Genomic DNA, 21,128 nt, shown 5'->3' on the forward strand with positions numbered 1-21,128 from the left:
GTGATCCTATTTCCAGCTGAAACTATTAAATAGTTCGCAATTTACCTCACATACATGTTCGATTATTTTCATTAGTAACAGCATTCCGAAAAAATACTGAGGAGTTCCGCTTTTAGGCTCGGCTAAATCTATATATTATTAATGACTTACCTAACTGCTCAAAAAAACTATCCTTCCGTATATTTGCTGATGATACAAATATGTTTTATACAAGTGATAATCTGCATCAGCTTGAGTATGTCATGAATGAGGAATTGAAATTAGTTTTTAAATATTGTATCATCAACAAACTATCTATAAATCTTACCAAGACTAATTACATGATAATTTCATCTACAAGACTAAGACCGTATATACATATCCCTAACATTGCACATAAAAGTCAAATTAAGTATTTAGGTATTTATATGGATCAAAATTTACAATGGGGACCGCAGATCCAGCACATTAATAATAAATTAGCAAAAAATATAGCAATTATTAATAAATTAAGATATTTTGTTGATCTTCATACATTGAAACAATTGTATTATTCTTTCATATATCCATACTTATCCTATGCTATCATAAGTTGGGGTAGTGCATGTAAAACTAATTTACGTAAAATCATAACTAAGCAGAATAAATGTGTCCGAAGGGAAAATGCTTCACCATATTACAATCTTTTAGGAATTCTCAAATTTGAAAATGTGTACAAATTAAAAGTGGTTCTATTTACTCATAAAATTTTAAATGACTCAACAAACATCCCAACTATATTCCGTAGAACCCTTACTCAGGCATCTGAAGTCCATACCTACAATACAAGATTTGCTGCGAATTTAAATTTTCATAGGCCAAAAGTAAATAATAACTATGGGTCCTCTACTTTCTCTTTTGTTACATCAAAACTTTGGGAAATTATTCCAACAGAATTTAAAAAACTGCCTTACACTTCCTTTTATAAGCAATATAAACTATACCTTTTAAATACTCAATATTACTCTTCAGCATTATGATTTATTCATTTAACTTGTTTATTTCGAATACTTTTGTTATTCACATTTTACTTCCTTTATTGCATTGTTTCTATTAATTGATGTGTCTTGTCTTTTATTTTTGAACGTGTCAGTGACCAACACGATAGCATATGCTTCTTTGGTCACTGAGCACATTTTGTTTTGGTTTTATTATTATTATATTTTCCTTATTTTAATTAATGAATTTTTTGTAATAGTGTGCGATAGTGAAATATGTCTGTAAATAGTGTCAATTAATAAAAAATCTGAAATCTGAATCTGAGGACAAATACGTAATTTTTTAACTTGTTCATTTGACAAACGTTCGAAGCCAGCCCATTGCAGGACTTTACGGGTCCGCAAATGATCCCAGGACCGCAAATGATCCCGGACCGCAAATGATCCCCAAATTGGACCGCAAATGATCCCCGAGAGGGACCGCAAAAGATCCCGACTAAAAAATAAGGAATGGCATGGATGATGGGATGGTGTGGATAGGGAATTGGCGTACGTGAATACCGATGTTTATATTAAAGCCATCTTATAATTATAATGGCTAACAACTTGCTTTTTTTTTCATACTTTCGACTAAACTTTGTCGCTAACTACGATGTTATGAATATCACCACTCAATCATCAAAACACGACTTGGCTTGCATTTCTTTGCAGTTCTCAGTAAAATTATGATCAGTGCAACATACGCTACATATCCTCCTCGGTTAAACATTGATATTTCGGTGTTATAGTTAAATCACATTTTATCAGCCATTAACGCCACTCTTCTAAAGTTTTAAACTAAAATCTAACCATGAAGCAACTATTAAGGAAGACGCTGTCTCCTGAGTAGACCCACAAGCCTACAACGCTTCATCACTCTGTAAAACACCTTAGTGTGTAGCACTGGAAATTTGAACAAATTTATTTTCTAATTTTTCCTTGGTCGTATTTTGGCTTTAATTCCTCGGAAATGACTACTTGAGTATTCTTAGAAGCCAAAATTCCAAGCTATAGTTATGAAGTTCAGCTTCATGACCAAGCAAGGCCAAGGCTTGCGCTTCGTTTTGACAAGTTAGCTGTTTGATAGATGTTTGATACTATCGCCACCGGGATTTCGAGAATGTTTACAAGTATGTGTTTTTCTAGAGACTTCTAATTCAATAGATCGTCTTCACGTGACGTGTTTTTATCCTCATCAGGCATAAGAGGCGGTATATTTATATCTGTTTACAATTAGCGCGCTTCGTTTGGAAACCTGAGCATTTTGAATTTCAGGGTTATGGAGGTTGCGTGACACAAGACTACGATCGAGTTTGTTGAAAAACATATACTTATCTCATGATTTTGAGCCTTTTTAGAAGTTAGAGCATTAGGAAAAGTGCTTATGTAAATGCTTGTTTGTTTAGTACTGATAATAATGTGGTGTAAATGACATTGCAAAAGGCCCTCTTGAAGGCCCTCTAGACACTTGAACACTGCGAGTTTTTGCGTTATATTATAATTCATTGTGTCATACATGTAGTATGTTCAGCTTTCTTGTGCGAGCCTGCAATGCTTGTGGTTGCCTCGTGATTACAGTTGGCCGCCATGTTTTGTAAGGACAGAGATTTGGTGATTAAAGCCTAGTATTTCTGCAGGCAATCGTCTTTTCTCATTTACAACAATTTAATCACCAGTCTCGATGGACAAAGTACTCCGTCCGGAGCGCCTGGAAACGGACCCTAGCAGTGGCGAAGCTTCGAAAGAATGGCTTCATTGGAAACGAACCTTCGATAACTTTTTGGCTGTCCTACCACAAAGAGACCTCGACAAGCTCTCGGTACTGGCGAATTACGTTTCTCCCTCAATCTTTCAACACATCGAGGAGTGCACCGACTATGAGGCAGCCGTAGAAATATTACAAGCTCTTTTTGTGAAACCTCGGAATGAAATCTTTGCCCGCCATATCCTTGTCACGAGGTGCCAGCAACCTCACGAAACTTTGGACGAATTCCTCCAAGCTCTGAAAACACTTACCAGGGATTGCAACTTCCAAAGTGTCACTGCTTCTAAATATTGCGAAGAAAGCATCCGTGACGCTTTTATCACTGGTTTACGGTCACCTTCAATCCGCCAGAGGTTACTGGAGAATAATACGCTAGATTTGAAGGCCATATTTGATCAAGCTCGTTCTCTGGAATTGGCTATGCGTAATTCCGAGTCCTACTCTGGTCCTCCTTCATCTGTCAATGCAGCCATTCCACCCACCACTACGGTGGATCAGGAACAGATAGATCCCAGCACGCTAGCTGCGGTAGGGTCAAATGGCTCACCTCAAGCGACTACTTGTTTCTTCTGTGGAAACAGCAACCATCCTCGTTCAAAATGTCCTGCCCGTGATGCAGTTTGCTCTAATTGTCAGAAGAAGGGCCATTTTGCAAAAGTTTGCCGTGGAAAGAAGATGAGCAAGAATAAAGTTTCAGCTGCAGCCTGGTCTCCTACACTTGCCACAGTTGGTGCCCCTGAATCCCTTTCAAAGTCTTCAGGAACTGTAATCATCCAAGGACTGGAGGTCAAAGCCCTCTTTGATAGTGGTAGCACTGAAAGCTTTATTCATCCAAGGTTGGTAGAGAGGGTAGCTCTTACCGTTCATCCTTCATCTGGTACAGTATCCATGGCTACATCAGCATCTCGTACAGTTAGTATCACCGGTAACTGTGTCGCTGATCTCTCCTACCAAGGACGTAAATATGCAGATTACAAACTGTCCGTCTTGCCTGGACTTTGTGCTGACCTAATCCTTGGTCTTGATTTCCAATCCCAGCATTCAAGCGTCACTTTCCATTACGGGGGCTCTGAACCACCTTTGGCCGTCTGTGGTTTTAGTAAACTGAATATAGACCCACCTGAGCCATTTGCGAATCTGACTGCAGACTGCCATCCAATTGCCTCAAAGTCTCGAAGATACAGCCAAGAGGATTCCGCTTTTATTGACGAGGAAGTGAAAAGATTACTCAAAGAAAGCATCGTTAAACCAAGCCTTTCACCATGGCGGGCACAAGTCGTAGTGACTAAAGACGAGAATCACAGGAAGAGGCTAGCGATCGACTACTCGCAAACAATTAACAGGTTCACACTTCTAGATGCTTTCCCATTGCCCAGAATAAGCGACATGGTCAACAAGATGGCCCAGTACAGAGTATTTAGCACTATCGACCTACGTAGTGCGTACCACCAAGTACCGCTTAAGAAGGAAGACAAGCCTTACACAGCCTTTGAAGCTCGAGGAAATCTCTATCAGTTCACACGCCTGCCTTTTGGGGTCACCAATGGAGTAGCCTGTTTTCAGAGGGAGATGATGAAGTTTGTAGATGAGAATGATCTTGAGGCCAGCTTCCCTTACCTTGACAACGTTACTATTTGCGGCAAGGACCAAGAGGACCATGACACTAACATGGAACATTTTCTTGAAGCTGCCAAACGCAAGAACCTCTGTTATAACACTGAAAAGTGTATCTTCTCAACCCGGCGTCTCCCCGTCTTCGGATACATCATCGAGGAGGGTACCATACGGCCGGATCCTGATCGTCTACGGCCCCTGCGTGAACTCCCCGTTCCACATGACTCAAAGTCCATGAGCAGGTGTCTCGGGTTATTCTCCTATTATTCACAATGGATCCCAAGGTTCACGGATCGAATCAAGCCAATTGCTTCTTGCAGGTCGTTCCCTCTGCCTCCGCCAGCTGTTGAAGCATTTGAAAGTCTCAAGAAGACGATAGAAGAAGCTGTTGTCACCGCTATTGATGAGACCATTCCCTTTGAAGTCGAAACTGATGCGTCCGAAGTAGCGCTAGCAGCCACTCTCAACCAGAATGGAAAACCTGTCGCCTTCTTCTCGCGAACTCTTTAAGGCAGTGAACTGAAGCATGCATCCATAGAGAAGGAAGCCCAGGCCATAATAGAAGCGGTGAGGCATTGGAGACACTTCCTTACTGGAAGACACTTCATCCTGAAAACTGACCAGAAATCGGTGTCCTACATGTTTGACAAGCAGCACAGCGGAAAGATAAAGAACGAGAAGTTCCTGCGTTGGAGACTCGAACTCTCCTGCTTCAGTTTTGATATCGTCTATCGCCCCGGCAGAGATAATGTCCCAGCTGACACACTGTCCAGGACTACGTATGCCATGGCCACTGAAGATTCCCTCTTTAAGCTTCACGAAGCACTCTGCCATCCAGGCATCACCAGGCTAAACCACTTTGTGCGAACCAAGAACTTACCTTATTCCCTCGATGAGATTAAGAAGATGACAAGCCGGTGACCTATTTGTTGTGAATGTAAACCTCAGTACCATCGCCCAGAGAAGGTTCCCCTTATCAAAGCCACTCAGCCATTTGAGAGGATCAACATCGACTTTAAAGGCCCTCTTCCGAGAAATAACGGAAACAAGTACTTCCTTATGGTTGTTGATGAGTATTCCCGGTTCCCATTTGTTTTCCCATGTCCTGATGTATCCACGAACACAGTCATTAAGTGCCTTACATCGCTGTTCTCACTTGTTGGAATGCCAGCATATGTCCATTCAGACCGCGGAGCTTCATTCATGAGCAGAGAGTTACGGGAATTCCTGTCTTCAAAAGGAGTAGCTTCAAGCCGAACTACCAGTTACAATCCAGAAGGAAATGGGCAAGCAGAGAGATGCAATGGTGTGATATGGAAAGCAGTTACTATGAGTCTGAAATCCAAGAACCTACCATTCAAGAACTGGCAGGATGTCCTCCCCGATGTGCTACACTCTGTTCGTTCTCTTTTGTGTACTGCCACCAATGAAACTCCACATGAGCGATTTTTTGGTTTCTCACGCCGATCGTCAGCTGGCGCCTCCATTCCCACCTGGCTAGCTACACCTGGCCCAGTGTACATTAAACGCCAGGTACGCACAAGTAAGATGGACCCTTTGGTCGATGAAGTGGAACTACTCCAGGCAAACCCTCACTATGCGCATGTGCGCTATCCTGACGGTAGGGAGACGACAGTGGCCACAAAGCACCTTGCACCCAAGGGCCACATGGAAGTTGTCGAGGCCCAGCCAGCACCAGAATGTATTCCAGAGGAAGCAGAGAGCTTGCCCCTTGACACACATGTGAGTGTTACGCCTGATGCAGAACCATCGTCTGTGCCCGAACCTGAACTTGAACCTGAACTTACACCAGTACTGAATTCAGAACCTGTACGTCGCTCCCAACGAGTTCGTCGTCCTGTAGTTAGACTTAATCTTTAAAGGACAGGGTGAATGTGGTGTAAATGACATTGCAAAAGGCCCTCTTGAAGGCCCTCTAGACACTTGAACACTGCGAGTTTTGCGTGACTTGAACACTGCGAGTTTTTGCGTTATATTATAATTCATTGTGTCATACATGTAGTATGTTCAGCTTTCTTGTGCGAGCCTGCAATGCTTGTGGTTGCCTCGTGATTACAGTTGGCCGCCATGTTTTGTAAGGACAGAGATTTGGTGATTAAAGCCTAGTATTTCTGCAGGCAATCGTCTTTTCTCATTTACAACAAATAAGTCGCCTGGAAAGCCAAAGTAAGTTTCAGATGTTTATACCATATTCCGGCCGCCATATTGGACCACGGATGTATACCAACACGGCGTTTTCTTACTGGGCTCTGTAAATTTCTGGGAAACATTAACTGAAGTTTGGGGAAGCGCACAGGCCTAAAACTTGGCGAAGTGTCTTATCTAGTTATCTTCTGTAGCGTACATCACAATTTCTTAGCTTTTTCCATTGGTTGGTTTTCGATTTATTATTTTTTTTTATTACCTGACAGTTAAACCGATCTGAACCGTTCGAAGAACAAAACAGCAACTGTGGAATATTTTTTTGTAAAATGATAAAACATGTTTGTTAGTTCATAATTTTTGTATATTTTCTCACCTTCCTCTGATATAAATCCATGCCATTCCTTATTTTTTGATCGGGATCATTTGCGGTCCAATATGGGGATCATTTCCGGTCCGGGATCATTTGCGGTTCAATTTGGGGATCATTTGCGGTCCGGGATCATTTGCGGTCCTGGGATCATTTGCGGACCCGTACAGGACGACCTGGTACTCTTTGAGGTCTGGACGCGACAAAAAACATTTTTTTAGGTGTGCAGTTGAATCATCTTGGCATTCACACAGAATTACTGTCTCTGAGCGACTACGTGAGGCTCCGCAGTCCAAGAAACCTTTTTTTGTCAAACAACAAGCATCCGCCATGATAACCTGGTTATTTCTATTTTTAGGTCCGCTGACCCCTGCAAGCGCTGACCTGAAACGTCCGTTGGAATGTATGTAACGAAATACGCGCTGCTTACATTCAAAGCACTTGGAGACTAGCTGAGGCTGAATTTATCATCACTAATAGGAGCAACATAAAACTGTTTCACTTCACGATTTCTGGTGATAGAAAGATTGTTTGTGTTTTACTTAAATTTCACGCATTCGTTTGGATTCCGCCGCAGTTTAGACAAATGAACGCTGTCACGCGACAGCATTTCCAAGGTTCAACTCTCCTTAGCAGATGGTAATTTCGAGTTATTTTCTTTTTCTGCGTAGCCTTCATCTTCCTTTTTCTTTTAATTCTATATACTTCTATTTAGGATGGATTTGAGCGTCTAGCAAGGTTTAAAGTGGCGTTTACCACGCTATCCACGGCCGTATTGGCAACAGAGAAGTGTTTCGCCGAAGTAGCAGGATAACGGTAAACACGGTAACTTTGAACGCTTTGTACAAGGTCAATATACTTTGGCCGAAAAATGTTTTTCCAGAAACGTGATGTATATCCCTCCAATGTCTGATTCATCACTGTGATTGTTTTCAACAGCGTTGGACTTTTGAGAAATAATTATTTTGAAATCAGCTCCAACGCTCCATCTAATTTAGTATGCAATATTTGAAACTTTATTTTTTATTCGCTTCGGCAGTTTTTCGATGTTTATCGAATGATATTGCATTAAAAGGCCTCTTTCTTCATCACTGTAGTTCTCTCATTTTTATGCGTTGCGATAGTGATTTCTGAGGGGGCTTATTTGCGGCTCGATATTTTTGGTTTAAAGCGAAACTGAAACAAAAGAAATTCATTTTAAAATAGTATTCGGTAACCACTATTTGGGAGCTAAAAATCGGTTCATTTTATTTTTTAGCCGGAAATCATCGGTCGTTTCTTAGGCGCAGGGCCTCTTAACACTGTTAAAACGGAAAAATAAAATTGATTATAAACTGAGAAAAAACCACGATATGTCCAAATTACTGAATCGCCGTTAAAACTATCCTCTTGCTTATTTCTTAAGGGGTTCACGGCCCTAGATACAGAAAATATGCCGGGCGTCGCAGAGTGTTCTGCCCCCGCCCCTGATTTATACTAAAAACTTAGATTATTCGTTCTCGATTTCTATGCGTGATAGTTCAATTTTCTCCGATTCTTAACGGATTAAGCTGATCACGTGACGCGATAGTGTTCATTCGCATAGAGACACTATCAGCCCATAGTGCCCGTCCGAGAAAAATACTCCGATGGATAGTACTCGTCCGTGAAAAGTTTTCTGTAAACAAGTGGGCTTATAGAAAATAAACAATTGAAATTGAATTATATGGGTTATTTGTTTTGTTTTTGTTTTTTTGTCAAATTTTACCTTTGGCTTTTCACAGCTTTCATCTTAAAAAGTTAAAAAATAATTTAATGTGATTTTTGAACTGGCGCGCGGAAGAAAATTTTAGTAGTGAACAATAAAGACGATAGAGTATTAATGTCTCGGAACTATCGGTCTAGCTGACAGTTGCCCTTGGAAATTTGATGTTCTTAAAACTGGCATATTTGTTTTAAGAACATCAAATTTTCGCGGGGCAACTATCAGCCGATAGTTCCTCGACATAAACACTCTATTGTTTAAATAGAAATCTCGAGCTCATAATTTAATTGTTTAATAGAGAAGTCTAAATCATTTTCCGCCAGCATTTCTTTGCTTGACCTAGGAGACCTCGTTATAGAGCAAAGGACATTTTGACTGGCTCGACGAGACATGACGTAAACTTGCATACCTGAGTTACAGATTGAAGCAAATTGTCACGGCTTGGATTGAAGTTGGCTGTTTTCACTGGATTCGGTCGAGGTAAACTCAGCTAATCTCGATTTATTTCATATGATATTAGGCGTGCATTGGTTTATGCTTTATTCAACAAACAGTCGCAAACTTGTGATCGAAAATTGCGGAGGTTGCTCACTAGACAGCGACCATGTTTATTACAATTATAAGGTCAGTTTTACAAATTACACTGAGAGTATCCTTTAAAGAACGCATGCTGCTTTTCTAAATATCTTATAGATAAACCAAATAGTCAAGTTGATGCTCAATGAATTTCCAGTCAAAGCCTGTGAACACAGTGGCAAAATTCTCGGAAGGTCGCAGTTTCAATGTTTTTGTCAGAACTGGCACGGTTCATTATGCGTGATTAGATATCAAACGTGTAACGTTTGAGCCTCCAAACGTATTGTTTGTTCAGTTAATCGACCAAAATGATAAGTTATCTTATTGTCACTTGGTTGATTATTCGGACATCAGAGACAGTGTTAAATAAATCGGCAGTTTGTGATCATCACCGAGCCAAACATAACTGTTTTACACCCGCTTTCAGTGTTACGTGCATAGGCGACATCTTTCGATCATCTCTCGACATTCTATCGTTCGAAATGCTATGTAAACGGCTGAAAGACCGTTTACCTGTGAAACTGGCAATTCTTCTGGTTACTAGCGGAACAAATGACAAGTATATGATAATTACTGACCTCAAATGAATGAAGAAGATTGTGGACTCCCGATTTACGGGATAATTCAAACGATTTTAGTGTATTCGATCGGCTTTCAATAGTGACTTCCGGTAGAATTGGGCCGCTACTGCTCCGTTGATATTCGGAAGATGTAAACATTCAAAACAGTCGATTTATCTCTTACAGAATGACCTCTTGATGCACCTAGCCCTATTCTGATGTCAAATAAATCCCTCTTTCATGACTAAAAGTCGAGTTCGACCGTAAAGAAGCCACTTGTGCTTACATTTTTGACGTAGGCCAGCTTACGCAGCACGTCGAAAGATGGCATGTCGATGGCATGTCGAAAGAATTGTACACGAATTTGTGGCAAACTTATTGCACAACATTTGAAACGTTTTGTTACAGGAATTTCATCGCATATTTTGACTATATTCCACATAATTTAGAATAGTCAGACATATCTGAGTTCCAGATTGTTGTAAATTATCACAACTTGAACTATAGTCGGTTGTTTGCACTGAATATTCTATCGAGGTAAACTCGACTGATCTTTCACGTGGAATACGCGTGTCTCAGCTTATGCTTCATTGGACGCGGAAGTTGCTAGACAGCGGTGATGTTTATTTTTTAAGGTCAGCTTGAACGTTTTAGTTTAAGGATGATTTAGAGTCTGTATGCTACTGTTCTGAATATCTTAAAGATAGACAGAAGAATCAATTTGGTTTTCACTGAATTTTCAGTTTAGCCCGTGAATTCTCGGAATGTCGCTTGTTCAAGAAATCTACTTTGTCAGAATGGCGCCATTCACAAGAAGTTATTAAATGTCAAAAATGGAACGGTTTAGTAGCCAAAGGTAACGTATATTCAGTTTATTGACTAAAAATTAATGGTAAGTCACATTGTTCCACTGAGTTAGCTTTTCAGACATTGACAGTGTTAAGCAATCGGTTTTTGATCATGACCGAGACTAATACTCTAAATCAAATACACGCGAATTCGTGACAAACGCTGTTGCCCAACGTTTGCGGTATTTTCTTACAGAAATTTCTTTAAACTTATGAATTTATTTGACAAAGCTCTCAAGTTAAGTATACATGAAAAGAATGTCATTTCATTTATATTTGAGTTTTTTGTTCGTTTACATTGAATTTCGTGTCCAAAAGACAAGGTCTTCTGATTTTGCATTGGGACGAAACAGACAGTGAGAAACGGAAATCGTGTTGAGCCGTAAATTTGTGCATTGGGCACTCGATAGTTTCTTGTCATGTATAGGTATCTTTTGTAGCAGTATAGATAAATCATGTATCAGGTTTAACTAACTAAATTCATATTGCCCAAGCACCGCTCACGGCACAATCGAGCAGTGTGGCGAATATATCCTGGTTCTTCAGAAATCAAACCTGTGTAACTCAAAAGGTCAATCTCTTTTACAAATCCGCATAAGTCGCATAGATCGATTAATGGGAAGTTTGGCGATTGATCTGCTTTCAAGACGAGTTACTAGCTACTTTTTCCTACCAACATGTCCAAGATAACCTGGTCCAGTCTTGTAGATTAGTTAGGTTGATAAGGGTAATAAATCTGCTACGCAAAGGAAATTCGGATTCAACGATTTCTGAAATCCTACATATCACGGTAAACACATCCATCCGGGGCCCTTTCGATGAAACGAAGCATCTAATTTGCGCAGAGATTAGCATTTTATAGATCCAAAAAACTGTGTACATAAGAGCTTTGTAGGGTTAACAGTTTCAGTCAAACTTTAGAATTTCATGACTTCTCATGGAAGCCATCAAGTTATATTTCTAATTCACTGTACGTATGATGTGTGATCGAGGACATGTATTAGGATTAGGGGAAAGTGTTGGCCAATTATTAAGAACGCGTGAATCACTGGAGATGCCCTCAGACCCGAAAAGCGGTCGCAAAGTATAGGATGGAAGTAGGTTTTAAATTCGCTGCGTTATTCATCGCTTGTTTTCATCGTTGTCAGCCAGTATAAAGAGAACTGGTTTGACTTACCTCAACGTGAGTACCATTAGTTGACTTATCTGCGTTCCAGATTGATGGAAATTTTCAAAACATAAGCTGTAGTCGGTTGTTTTCACTGGATTCTGTCGAGGAAAACTCAACTGATCTCGATTTTTTTCACGTGGAGATATGTACGCGTGCTTTATAGTTTATGCCTCATTCGACGAGGAAGTTGCTAGCCAGTGACGGTGTTTATTTCTAAGATCAGCTTAACAATTCATATTCCGTACGCTTTAGAGCCTGTATGCTACTGTTCAGAATATCTCATGGGTAGATCGGCTAGACCGAAGAATCAGTATGGTTTCGGTAAACTATTCGGTTTGGCCTGTGAACACAATGGGGAGATTCTCGGAAGATCGCTTTTTCAATGTACTTTGTCAGAATTGGCAGCTTTAACTAAAAGTAATAAGATATCAAATGTGGAACGTTTTAATCGCCAAAAGTATTATCTATTCAATTAATAAACCAAAATGATAAGTTATATTGCTGTCACATTGTTGATTATTCAGACATCGACAGTGTTAAATAAATCGGTCTGTTACTATGACCTTCCCCAGAACTGTCTAGCGCATGCAGGTATTAAATGTACAAGACTATTGGTGACAAACTTAGTAGCGAAACTTTTATGACGTTTTCCTACAGGAATTTCTTTAACCTTAGGAACTTTTTTGGGGAGACTTCTTTAAATACTAGCATAATTTAGCAGAATGTCGTTTAATTTGTTATATTTGGATGCTTTCCTTCGATTAACCGGCAGACAGTGAGAAATGGTATAGGTTGACCCGTAAATTTGCGGGCAGTCGATAGTTTGTTGTCATGCATGTAGAGGCATCTGTTGCAACAGTAGCGATAAATCATGTATCAGGTTTGCATAACTTACTTCATACTGCTCATGGACCGCTCACAGCACGTTCGAGCTGTAGCGAATATATTTTGTTTCTTCAGAAATCAAGTCTGTGTAACTCAAAAAGGTAACCCCTTCTACAACTCCGAAATAGATTGGCTATAATGAGAAGTTTGGTGATTGATCTGGCGTTCAATACGAGATAGTAGCTGGCTACGTTTTCCCACCAACATAGCCAGTATAATCTGCTACAGTCTTTTAGATTAGTTAGATTGGCTGGGTTAATAAATCCGTTACGCAAAGGGAATTCGGATTTTGCGATTTGTGAAGGTAAATACGCTCATCCGGGGCATTATAACTAACTTTCAACGTGCGTTTTTTTTTCGGAACAATGCATCGATTTTGCGCAGAGGTTTGCGTTTTGTAGATCTAAAAACTTTTCAAATACATATAATAGCTTTGTGGGTTAACAGGTTCAGTCAAATTCTAGAATTTTGACGACTTCTTATGGAAGCCATCAAATTATATTTTTTAATCACTGTACGATCCCTGATCGAGGAAATACTGACATCCGGAATAGCCAAAATGTTGGACAAGTCAAAAGAGGTGTTGAATAACGGAGATTTTGTCAGACCCAAAATACAAATTTTATAAACACCCTCCAATGATCTCCAATGAGGCTTTTCAGTGTTAATGAGCTATGATTTATAATTGATGTTGATTTATGAAAAAACTACAATAAAATGCAATTAAAATATACAACTAAAAGCAATAAAAAGTACAATAACAAACAGCAAAATTGAAAAAGTCAGCTAATACTGCCATAGAAGATAAAAATTCATTTTAGAGTTTATTTAATTTTCTTGTAAAAGTAAGAACAGATTCGCATAGCTAGAGACTACTACGTTGATCTAATTTGCTTCAAACCGAGTTTGTGCTTGGTAACTAAACGCAGCGCTAGCAGTGGTTTTGTGTTTTTCTTTTAATTTTAGAGTAGAAACTAAGGAAGGAAGTCAAGGAAATCATAAATATGTCGAGAGGGTCTTCACAAAACAGTAATGAAGGTCAGTAAAGTAATATTCGATGTGAATTTAGAAATATAATTTATGTACTGAAATGTAGTCTATACGCAACGTAACATAAGGAGCTGAATACATGGTCAGTCAATTCACCGGGCTAGAATTTTTGCCTACTAAGGGGGTTAGTCTTTTGCATAGAATGGTTGCATGGTGCAAAATCCGTTATGTTGGAAAGCAGAAGAATGCAACAGCCTCCAAAACAAGCGACTTTAAACAGTCAAGGGTATTCGTTTTCACATGAGTATAATTGTTGCAAAAGGATTATCGCAGAACTTATCGCGAACCTTATTTGATTTGTTTGAAGCCAGGCTGAGATCTCAGCCCCCACTCGCTAAACTCCACCCAACCGGGCTTAAATTTTAGAAAAAAAGGAACTGTCCTAAAACCACCAGATAAAGTAAGCACAATATGCACAAAATGGAAAGGAAACATCTGTCTAGTGAGCGAATGCACAAAAAAATGATCATTACAAACTACCCTAGAGCTCGTGACGAAGTCAAAATATACAGCTTTGAGGATAACGGTAATCATTTCTGTCAATGAATTGGCGCAATTTTAAAGCGAAGAAAAACTGAAACACGAATGGTATGACATTACGTCTCAGTACTCCTTCGGCACACTGAAAACATCAATCACATTTCGCTCTTCAATTACAAGCCGCATTTATTTGATTTTCCACTATTCATGGAAAAGAAATAGAGGTAGAGACTAGAGAAGGAGAAAAATAAGAAGATACTTGGGGTCTGTAATCCAAAAGCTACTCCAGAATGCATTGCAAAGAATCCAGCTTATGTGCGTTACAGGTCACTACGATACACACTGAAGTTACACTACGTTCCAGGCACCAGATTATGCATCGCAGACATGCTATCTGGTGCTCACCCATCTCCTCCTCTCACCGATGAAAACATCCAGCATAAAAAAAATGGAACTTAAGATGCATAGTCTGGTTTCCACCTTGTCAAGTTCTTAAGTAAGGATGAACCTCCTAGTGACGAAACTGCAGACGAAACTTATCGCTAGCAATACTGGCCTATCCGGGATAAGCTTTCTCCAGTATAGGCCTGGTATTATTGCAATGGTGAGGTGTTGGCTAGGCACATAAACGCCGTTAAACATGCCACTCTCTGTCCATTACATGATCCATTCCCATCTGTTCTATAGACCAAGAGAAGTCTCGTTTTCACTGGATTGCTTTGAGTCGATCAGACTCCACTAATAGTCTTTTCAGTGCTAAACTATCCTTTCCACCCACTTGCATGGTGTGTAACCGAAGAGACTCGATATGCGATGATAGCGAAGAATATTTACATTACCTTGACGCATTCTACATTACGAATTTTCTTTATTTAAGTGTCTAAACCGAGTAACTAGCACGTGATGTCATTATTCCTCTTACAGTAAATGAATTTACTTTATAGTCCTCCTTTTTGCCTCGTTCTTCGCATTTCCGGTCGTGGCTACACACGTCAACGGTTCAGGCAACTGATTCGCGCTGAGTGGTTTTCGATTCCTCTGATATCAGTATCATCTCAATCGATGAAATAAATTAAGGTTACCGCATACCTTAAGAGGTGTCCCGCGTTTAAGCGATGGAATCAATCAATCAATCAATCAATCTATCTATCTATCAATCAATCTACCAATCAATCAATCAATCAATCTATCAATCTATCAATCTATCAATCAATCAATCAATCAATTAATCAATCTATCTATCTATCAATCTATCAATCTATCAATCAATCAATCTATCAATCTATCAATCTATCAATCTATCAATCTATCAATCAATCAATCAATCTATCTATCTATCTATCAATCAATCTATCAATCTATCAATCAATCAATCAATCTATCAATCTATCAATCAATCAATCAATCAATCAATCAATTAATCAATCTATCTATCTATCAATCTATCAATCTATCAATCAATCAATCTATCAATCTATCAATCTATCAATCTATCAATCAATCAATCAATCAATCTATCTATCTATCTATCTATCTATCAATCAATCTATCAATCTATCAATCTATCAATCTATCAATCTATCAATCTATCAATCAATCAATCAATCAATTAATCAATCTATCTATCTTCAATCTTTATTTCACTCACTCTTGCTCAAAATAAGAAATTACAACATCCGCGTCCGCTTTGAACTCAAGATACCTGATCCCCATATCAAACTGAAGCTAATAGAGCTGGCTATCAAACTGTACCAAGAATTTTGAAATGAAATGAATTACCGACTTTTTCTCGACCTCTAACTGCGAGCGTCCGAATCAGCTTTTGAATGCTAAAAGAAAACTGAATATTTGTTATTCTAATGTGTTTAACGTCACTTGCAGATAGTGCTAGAGAAGCAGTTGTCAGTGACGCACTTGTGCTGGAAATATGTGACGATGTGGGAACATGCTGGGATGATCTGGGAATTAAGCTGAACCTTTCAGCTGCTGCTGTTCGTAACGTAGATGCTGATTTTAGGCGTTCCCGCGAGAAGGCCAGGGAAATACTCCATATTTGGATGGAAAAGCAAGGAAATGCTGCCACCGTAGGAAGCCTCGAAGATGCTCTCGTGGCGTTACAGAAAAGAGCAATTGCACAAAAACTGCTAGGTACGTAGCTTCTTTTTTCAAAGGCATGAATTTACAAGCTTCCAAAGACCTGCAAAAAATTAAGCCAGTTGCAGTCACTGACAGGGGTTTTGGAACTTATGAACGCACTTGATATCCGCCAATATAAAGTTTCGCTCCCGATTTCCACTAAACTGACGATATTTTAGGTTGAAGTCCATATTGTGGAATACTGGTCTTTGCAAGAAAAAAAAATGGCGAGACCAATATTTCCCAATGCCGACGAACAAACGGTCATCAAAGTATTTATTGCAATGGCCACTGAGTCAAGTGCATCAATTTTCGGATTTTCACGAACGTTTAACTGAAATTGACGGCTAATCATGTAATACAATATCATTTTGTACAACGCCTTGGGAGAACATTTAGGCAAAATAAGTTTATGAATGGTTCATCGGAGCCGGGTCCATCTTATTCGAAGTTCCCGAGGCCAGACGGATAAAAGCAACCTGACTTTCTTATCTTGTATTGTTTAACTTTTAATTTTTCTTTTATGATTTGTTCAGTTTTTTTTTTGAAAATCACTCCGGTGAGAGAGTCTCCTGATTTTAGAAATGGAAGTCAAGCCTCAACTAACAGCATTGTTTTAACTGAGACTAAGCGGTCAAATGCTTGAGCGTTTTCTTATCAGATCTATAGAGTTGAACGAATTTCTTTCAAGTGTGTTTTGGGAGAATTGAGATATTTATGTGGCAAATATCATCGGATCTGTAATATTGATGAAAAATATTCCCAATTCAGAGAGCTAACGGTGTATAAAATACAAGGAAACTTTAATTTACGAAATTCTTGTGAGAGGAATGGTTGAACTCCACCTTCCGTTCCTCTCATACGCCTTATCCCTAGGCCAGTCCTTGAATTGTCACATACAGGGATTGAACCCAAGCGAGAGAAGAGAGATTAGCCGCAAAAATTCTTGGAACTGTAAAAAAGTTCGTATAAGCTAGACGTTTCGGGCTTGACTCTTCTTCAATACGTTGAAATGAGTGAGCCACGCCATGCAAAAAACTGTATGTGTGAGCACATGGAAAGCGCGCGCATTAAATACGATAGATGTCCTAGGCAGTGCTCTTATAAGACTTTAATCCAGCTTATCATTAACTATGCCTGTGTTATTTGGGGAGCGGCAATGAAGCATAACTAAAACGGGAGGGAAGGGAGGGGAGAGTGTCGGATAACTCGCATGCGCATGCTTAAAGCGAACAAATCAGAGTGCCATGCCGACGCACTCGCTAGAAATTAGATTAATCGTTCAATGACTAATCCAACATATTCAAGTACGCGACCAAACACAAGTCCGAAATGTAAGGAACACTGTCACAAATTGCGTCTAAATATAATCAATAATGAACATGTACTAAAACCAGGAACGCTGGCAAAGTCCGGTCCGACTGACCGGTAACAAATACATTCACTGTCAACTGCTTACTATAGATATCGATGTCGAAGTTCACGTGTGAAGTATTCGTCATTTAAGCGAGAGATTTGAAATCTAGGAAAAAGTACAAATAACGAGTATTTCATCAAAAGTAACGCGATCTGAAGGTAGCAGCTAAAAATTACTGTCTTGGCCCTTAGCCTTTAGCAGGTAAAGGCAGCGCTAGCCTTTTGAAGTTTGTTGGGTTGTTCCTTCTTGTAATACATGGTTACGGGGTCCGCGTGCGCTTCCAAAAAAATCGGCCATATGTGATTTTCTCCATTTTTCTTTTTTTTTTTTTTTTTTTTTTTTGGGGGGGGGGGGGGGAGAAGGGTGGGGGAGAGAAAAAATGACGGCATTCTGAGTATACACACGCAAGTTTACCTGGGCTCTATCTTTTCTCGTTGGGTCCAGCCACTATATAGTGCGGTGGGGAGGTTTCAGGGACTGGACTATCTAATCCCCCAATAACGCTTTTTTTTTTTTTAGAAAAAAAAAAAGCGGTTTGATGTTTCAGATATTTAAATTGCTAAACAAAAAGTACCTTTATGCTCAAGAGCAGGAAACCCAAAGAGATCACGAAGAGTGTATCAGCATTGTAAACATGTCACAAACGAGCATTCCGAATAACTCTTTGACTCTCTGTTTAGCTTCTCAGATAGACTTACAAAACAAAGGTTACAGAGGTAGCGCACAAACCTCCAGGCCAAGGGCTCGCAACGGTGACGGTAACCATGGCAACCCACCTGGAGTATCCTTTGGTACGGTTAACTTAGGATCAAGCAGCCATGTGACCTTGATTGGATATCAGCAAGGTGGCATTAACCTGAATGCTCCAAAACAGGAATAGAAAGGGTGATTTAGAAATATTCTAAATTGTACTAAGGACAATAGAAAATAATTGGAACTGGTCATTGATAGGACCTATAATTGTCTTCTTGCTGGATCTAGATGAGAAACACACACCACAACTCTTTATTCTCATTGGTTTTTCTTGTTTAATCGTGCCCACTAAATGAGAGACTCAAATGGACCAGACTAAATGAAATGAGAAAAATTATATTAAGGCTGAGAAAAGGTAAAAAAAGCTAGCAGTGGTCAATTAACGTGGCTTGAAACAGTTTCCAGCACTTTTCAAGACGTAGATTTGGATGGGCCATCATAACCACTCTATATCGGTTGATGCCAAAATCAAGGAATCAAAAAGCGGCCCAGCCATTAGTGAACATGTTGTTGTCAATTTTGCGGCAAAGTAGGTTACCATAACAACAATATGACCTGCTAAAAACAGCTTTACGAAAGGTGGCTCTGAACCCACGCCACAGAATTTTTTGAAACTTTGCAAAAAGTTGCTTCTTATCATGCTTATCACAATTCGGTGATAAAAATTGGGGATCACCGAGCTCGTCTTTTAGGTTATGAGCGCTTAAAGTTAAAATTAAGGGTGTTTTAGCAGGTCATATTGTTTCTATGGTAACCTGTTATATAAAAAGGATGACCGCAACTTGTTTATCAATGGTTGGGTTTTTTTATGATACCATTATTTTAGCGTCACTTGTTAAAAAGTGATAATATTCATTCTTCAAACTATAGCTGTTAGAAAAGTACTGAAAACTGCATCCAGCCTCCTTAGTGACAATTAAGTAGACAATATTTCATTTCCAAAACTCGTCCCAAAGGAATCTGCTATAGCAAAAATTCCCTCCTTGAGCTTCCAGGACTAGGATTTAAAGTCATTCAAGTTATCTGTTTCTAGTCTGTTAGCTTCATTGCCAGTTTTTTGTGGACTGTCAAAGTCATAACTAAAGGAGAAAAACTCTGTAAACAGAAAACCTTCGTGAACGGTGCCGTCGTAAGTTCCATTACAATTTAAGGAATAGTGGTTGTAATCTTGTCCAACCTTTTTATAATAATTCTATTGATTATAAATTGTCGCATTTGTGGAATCAGCTTCCTTTGTACAATAAACACTGAGATGTTAAATTTGAGGGGCTTCCGCGAGATTTGAGGGGTTTCCGCAAGAAGTTAAGATCATTTGATTTTTCTAACTTAATAACCACCTGTGAATGTAATTGTTCTCTACCATAGGAATTTTAGCATTATTCATTCTACAAGCGTTTGTAAAGCATTAATTTTTTTTCAGACCGATAGCCATATTTCGATATTTTTAATACATACTACTGTGCGAAAAATATTTACATGATTAGTTTCTTTTAATTTATCGTTAATTCGCAAGCGCTTCATACATGAGCCTTTGGCACCTTCGTCCCTCGTATTGACAATTTAATAAAACGATTTTATTGTATTGATTGTATCCAGGCTTAAATGGTGTCCAAGGAGTCAATTTCCTAGTATAAGAGGAGCGATTTTCATTGCTAATGTTTTGACGAGTTTTGAGAAGAACTTCGGAACACTTATGCGATCAAAATTCACGATTTTCCAGGACTAGTCTAATCATTATGAAATTAAAAACCACTTTATGAAATTATGAACCACTTTAACACAATACATCGTCTCTTGCTTACGTTTTTGTTTGATGTGTGCTTATTCGAACTGTTCTGTAGCAGTTGGGCCGCTCAAGAAATGAAATTTCTTTTTATGTAGTTGTCATTCTTTTAGGGGATGGGAGTGGTCTCAGGTGGGTATTGGCAACGAGTGTTGAAGACTCAGAGAAGGTCTGAAGCCTGCTGGAACTGTAATTGTCATAACTGCTCTTTGTGCCTTTCTCCCCTTCTCTACCATTCCCTTTTTATAAGGGCGCTGATCGCTTGAAAGAAAGGCCTGTGACATTTAAAGATAGGACTGATTCACTTACATCATCACTGATTACATCACCGTTCATCACTGATGAAATCGTTGGTCATGCATGAGCATAGTTAAAGGCGCTCAGTCACGGCATTTTTAGTTATTTTGGCCATGTACAAAATAACCTCTCAATTGAAGGAAAAGTGAAAAAAAGTAGTTTACTAAGATAGAAAAACACCAAAGAGATAATAGTAGACCATAAAGGAACAATGATGGTTAAGGATGGAAAAGATTAACATGGATTACAAACAAAAAACTTGAAAAATTAGGCTAAACTTTTCAAAATGAGCAAACCGTGACGTGCCTCCTTTAACGGCGACGAACGTTTTATTCCGGGTTTGAAACCAACGAAAAACAGAATGCCTACAACAAGAAGTCATATTTGCCTTAATTCATAACAGGCGAGAGTGCAAAGACAATCACAATAGGACCCTACAGAGGTACCGTGAGACTCCAAACGCCGCTGCAATACGTTCCTCTCGGCCAGTTTGTGAGAACGACGAATAAAACAGGCGCGCC

The 21,128-nt window shown here is 39.3% G+C and overlaps 1 protein-coding gene across 2 annotated transcripts; it reads left to right on the forward strand.

Moving 5' to 3' along the window:
* The first annotated feature begins 8,998 nt into the window (after nt 1-8,998).
* On the forward strand, nt 8,999-20,312 carry LOC145487129 (uncharacterized). Of its 2 annotated transcripts, none has more exons than XM_081465854.1 (4): nt 8,999-9,131; nt 13,658-13,729; nt 16,103-16,369; nt 18,455-20,312. In XM_081465854.1, exons 2-4 carry the CDS (start codon nt 13,696-13,698, stop codon nt 18,652-18,654), a joined length of 501 nt encoding a protein of 166 aa, XP_081321980.1. In that variant the 5' UTR covers nt 8,999-9,131; nt 13,658-13,695; the 3' UTR covers nt 18,655-20,312. The 2 variants fall into 2 exon arrangements, with proteins under 2 accessions (XP_081321980.1, XP_081321981.1); XM_081465855.1 differs by lacking the exon at nt 8,999-9,131 and adding an exon at nt 9,140-10,643.
* Nucleotides 20,313-21,128: the final 816 nt, after the last annotated feature.

Source organism: Orbicella franksi, chromosome 5 (assembly GCF_964199315.1).
Source record: "Orbicella franksi chromosome 5, jaOrbFran1.1, whole genome shotgun sequence".
In the NCBI taxonomy this organism is placed as follows: domain Eukaryota; kingdom Metazoa; phylum Cnidaria; class Anthozoa; order Scleractinia; family Merulinidae; genus Orbicella; species Orbicella franksi.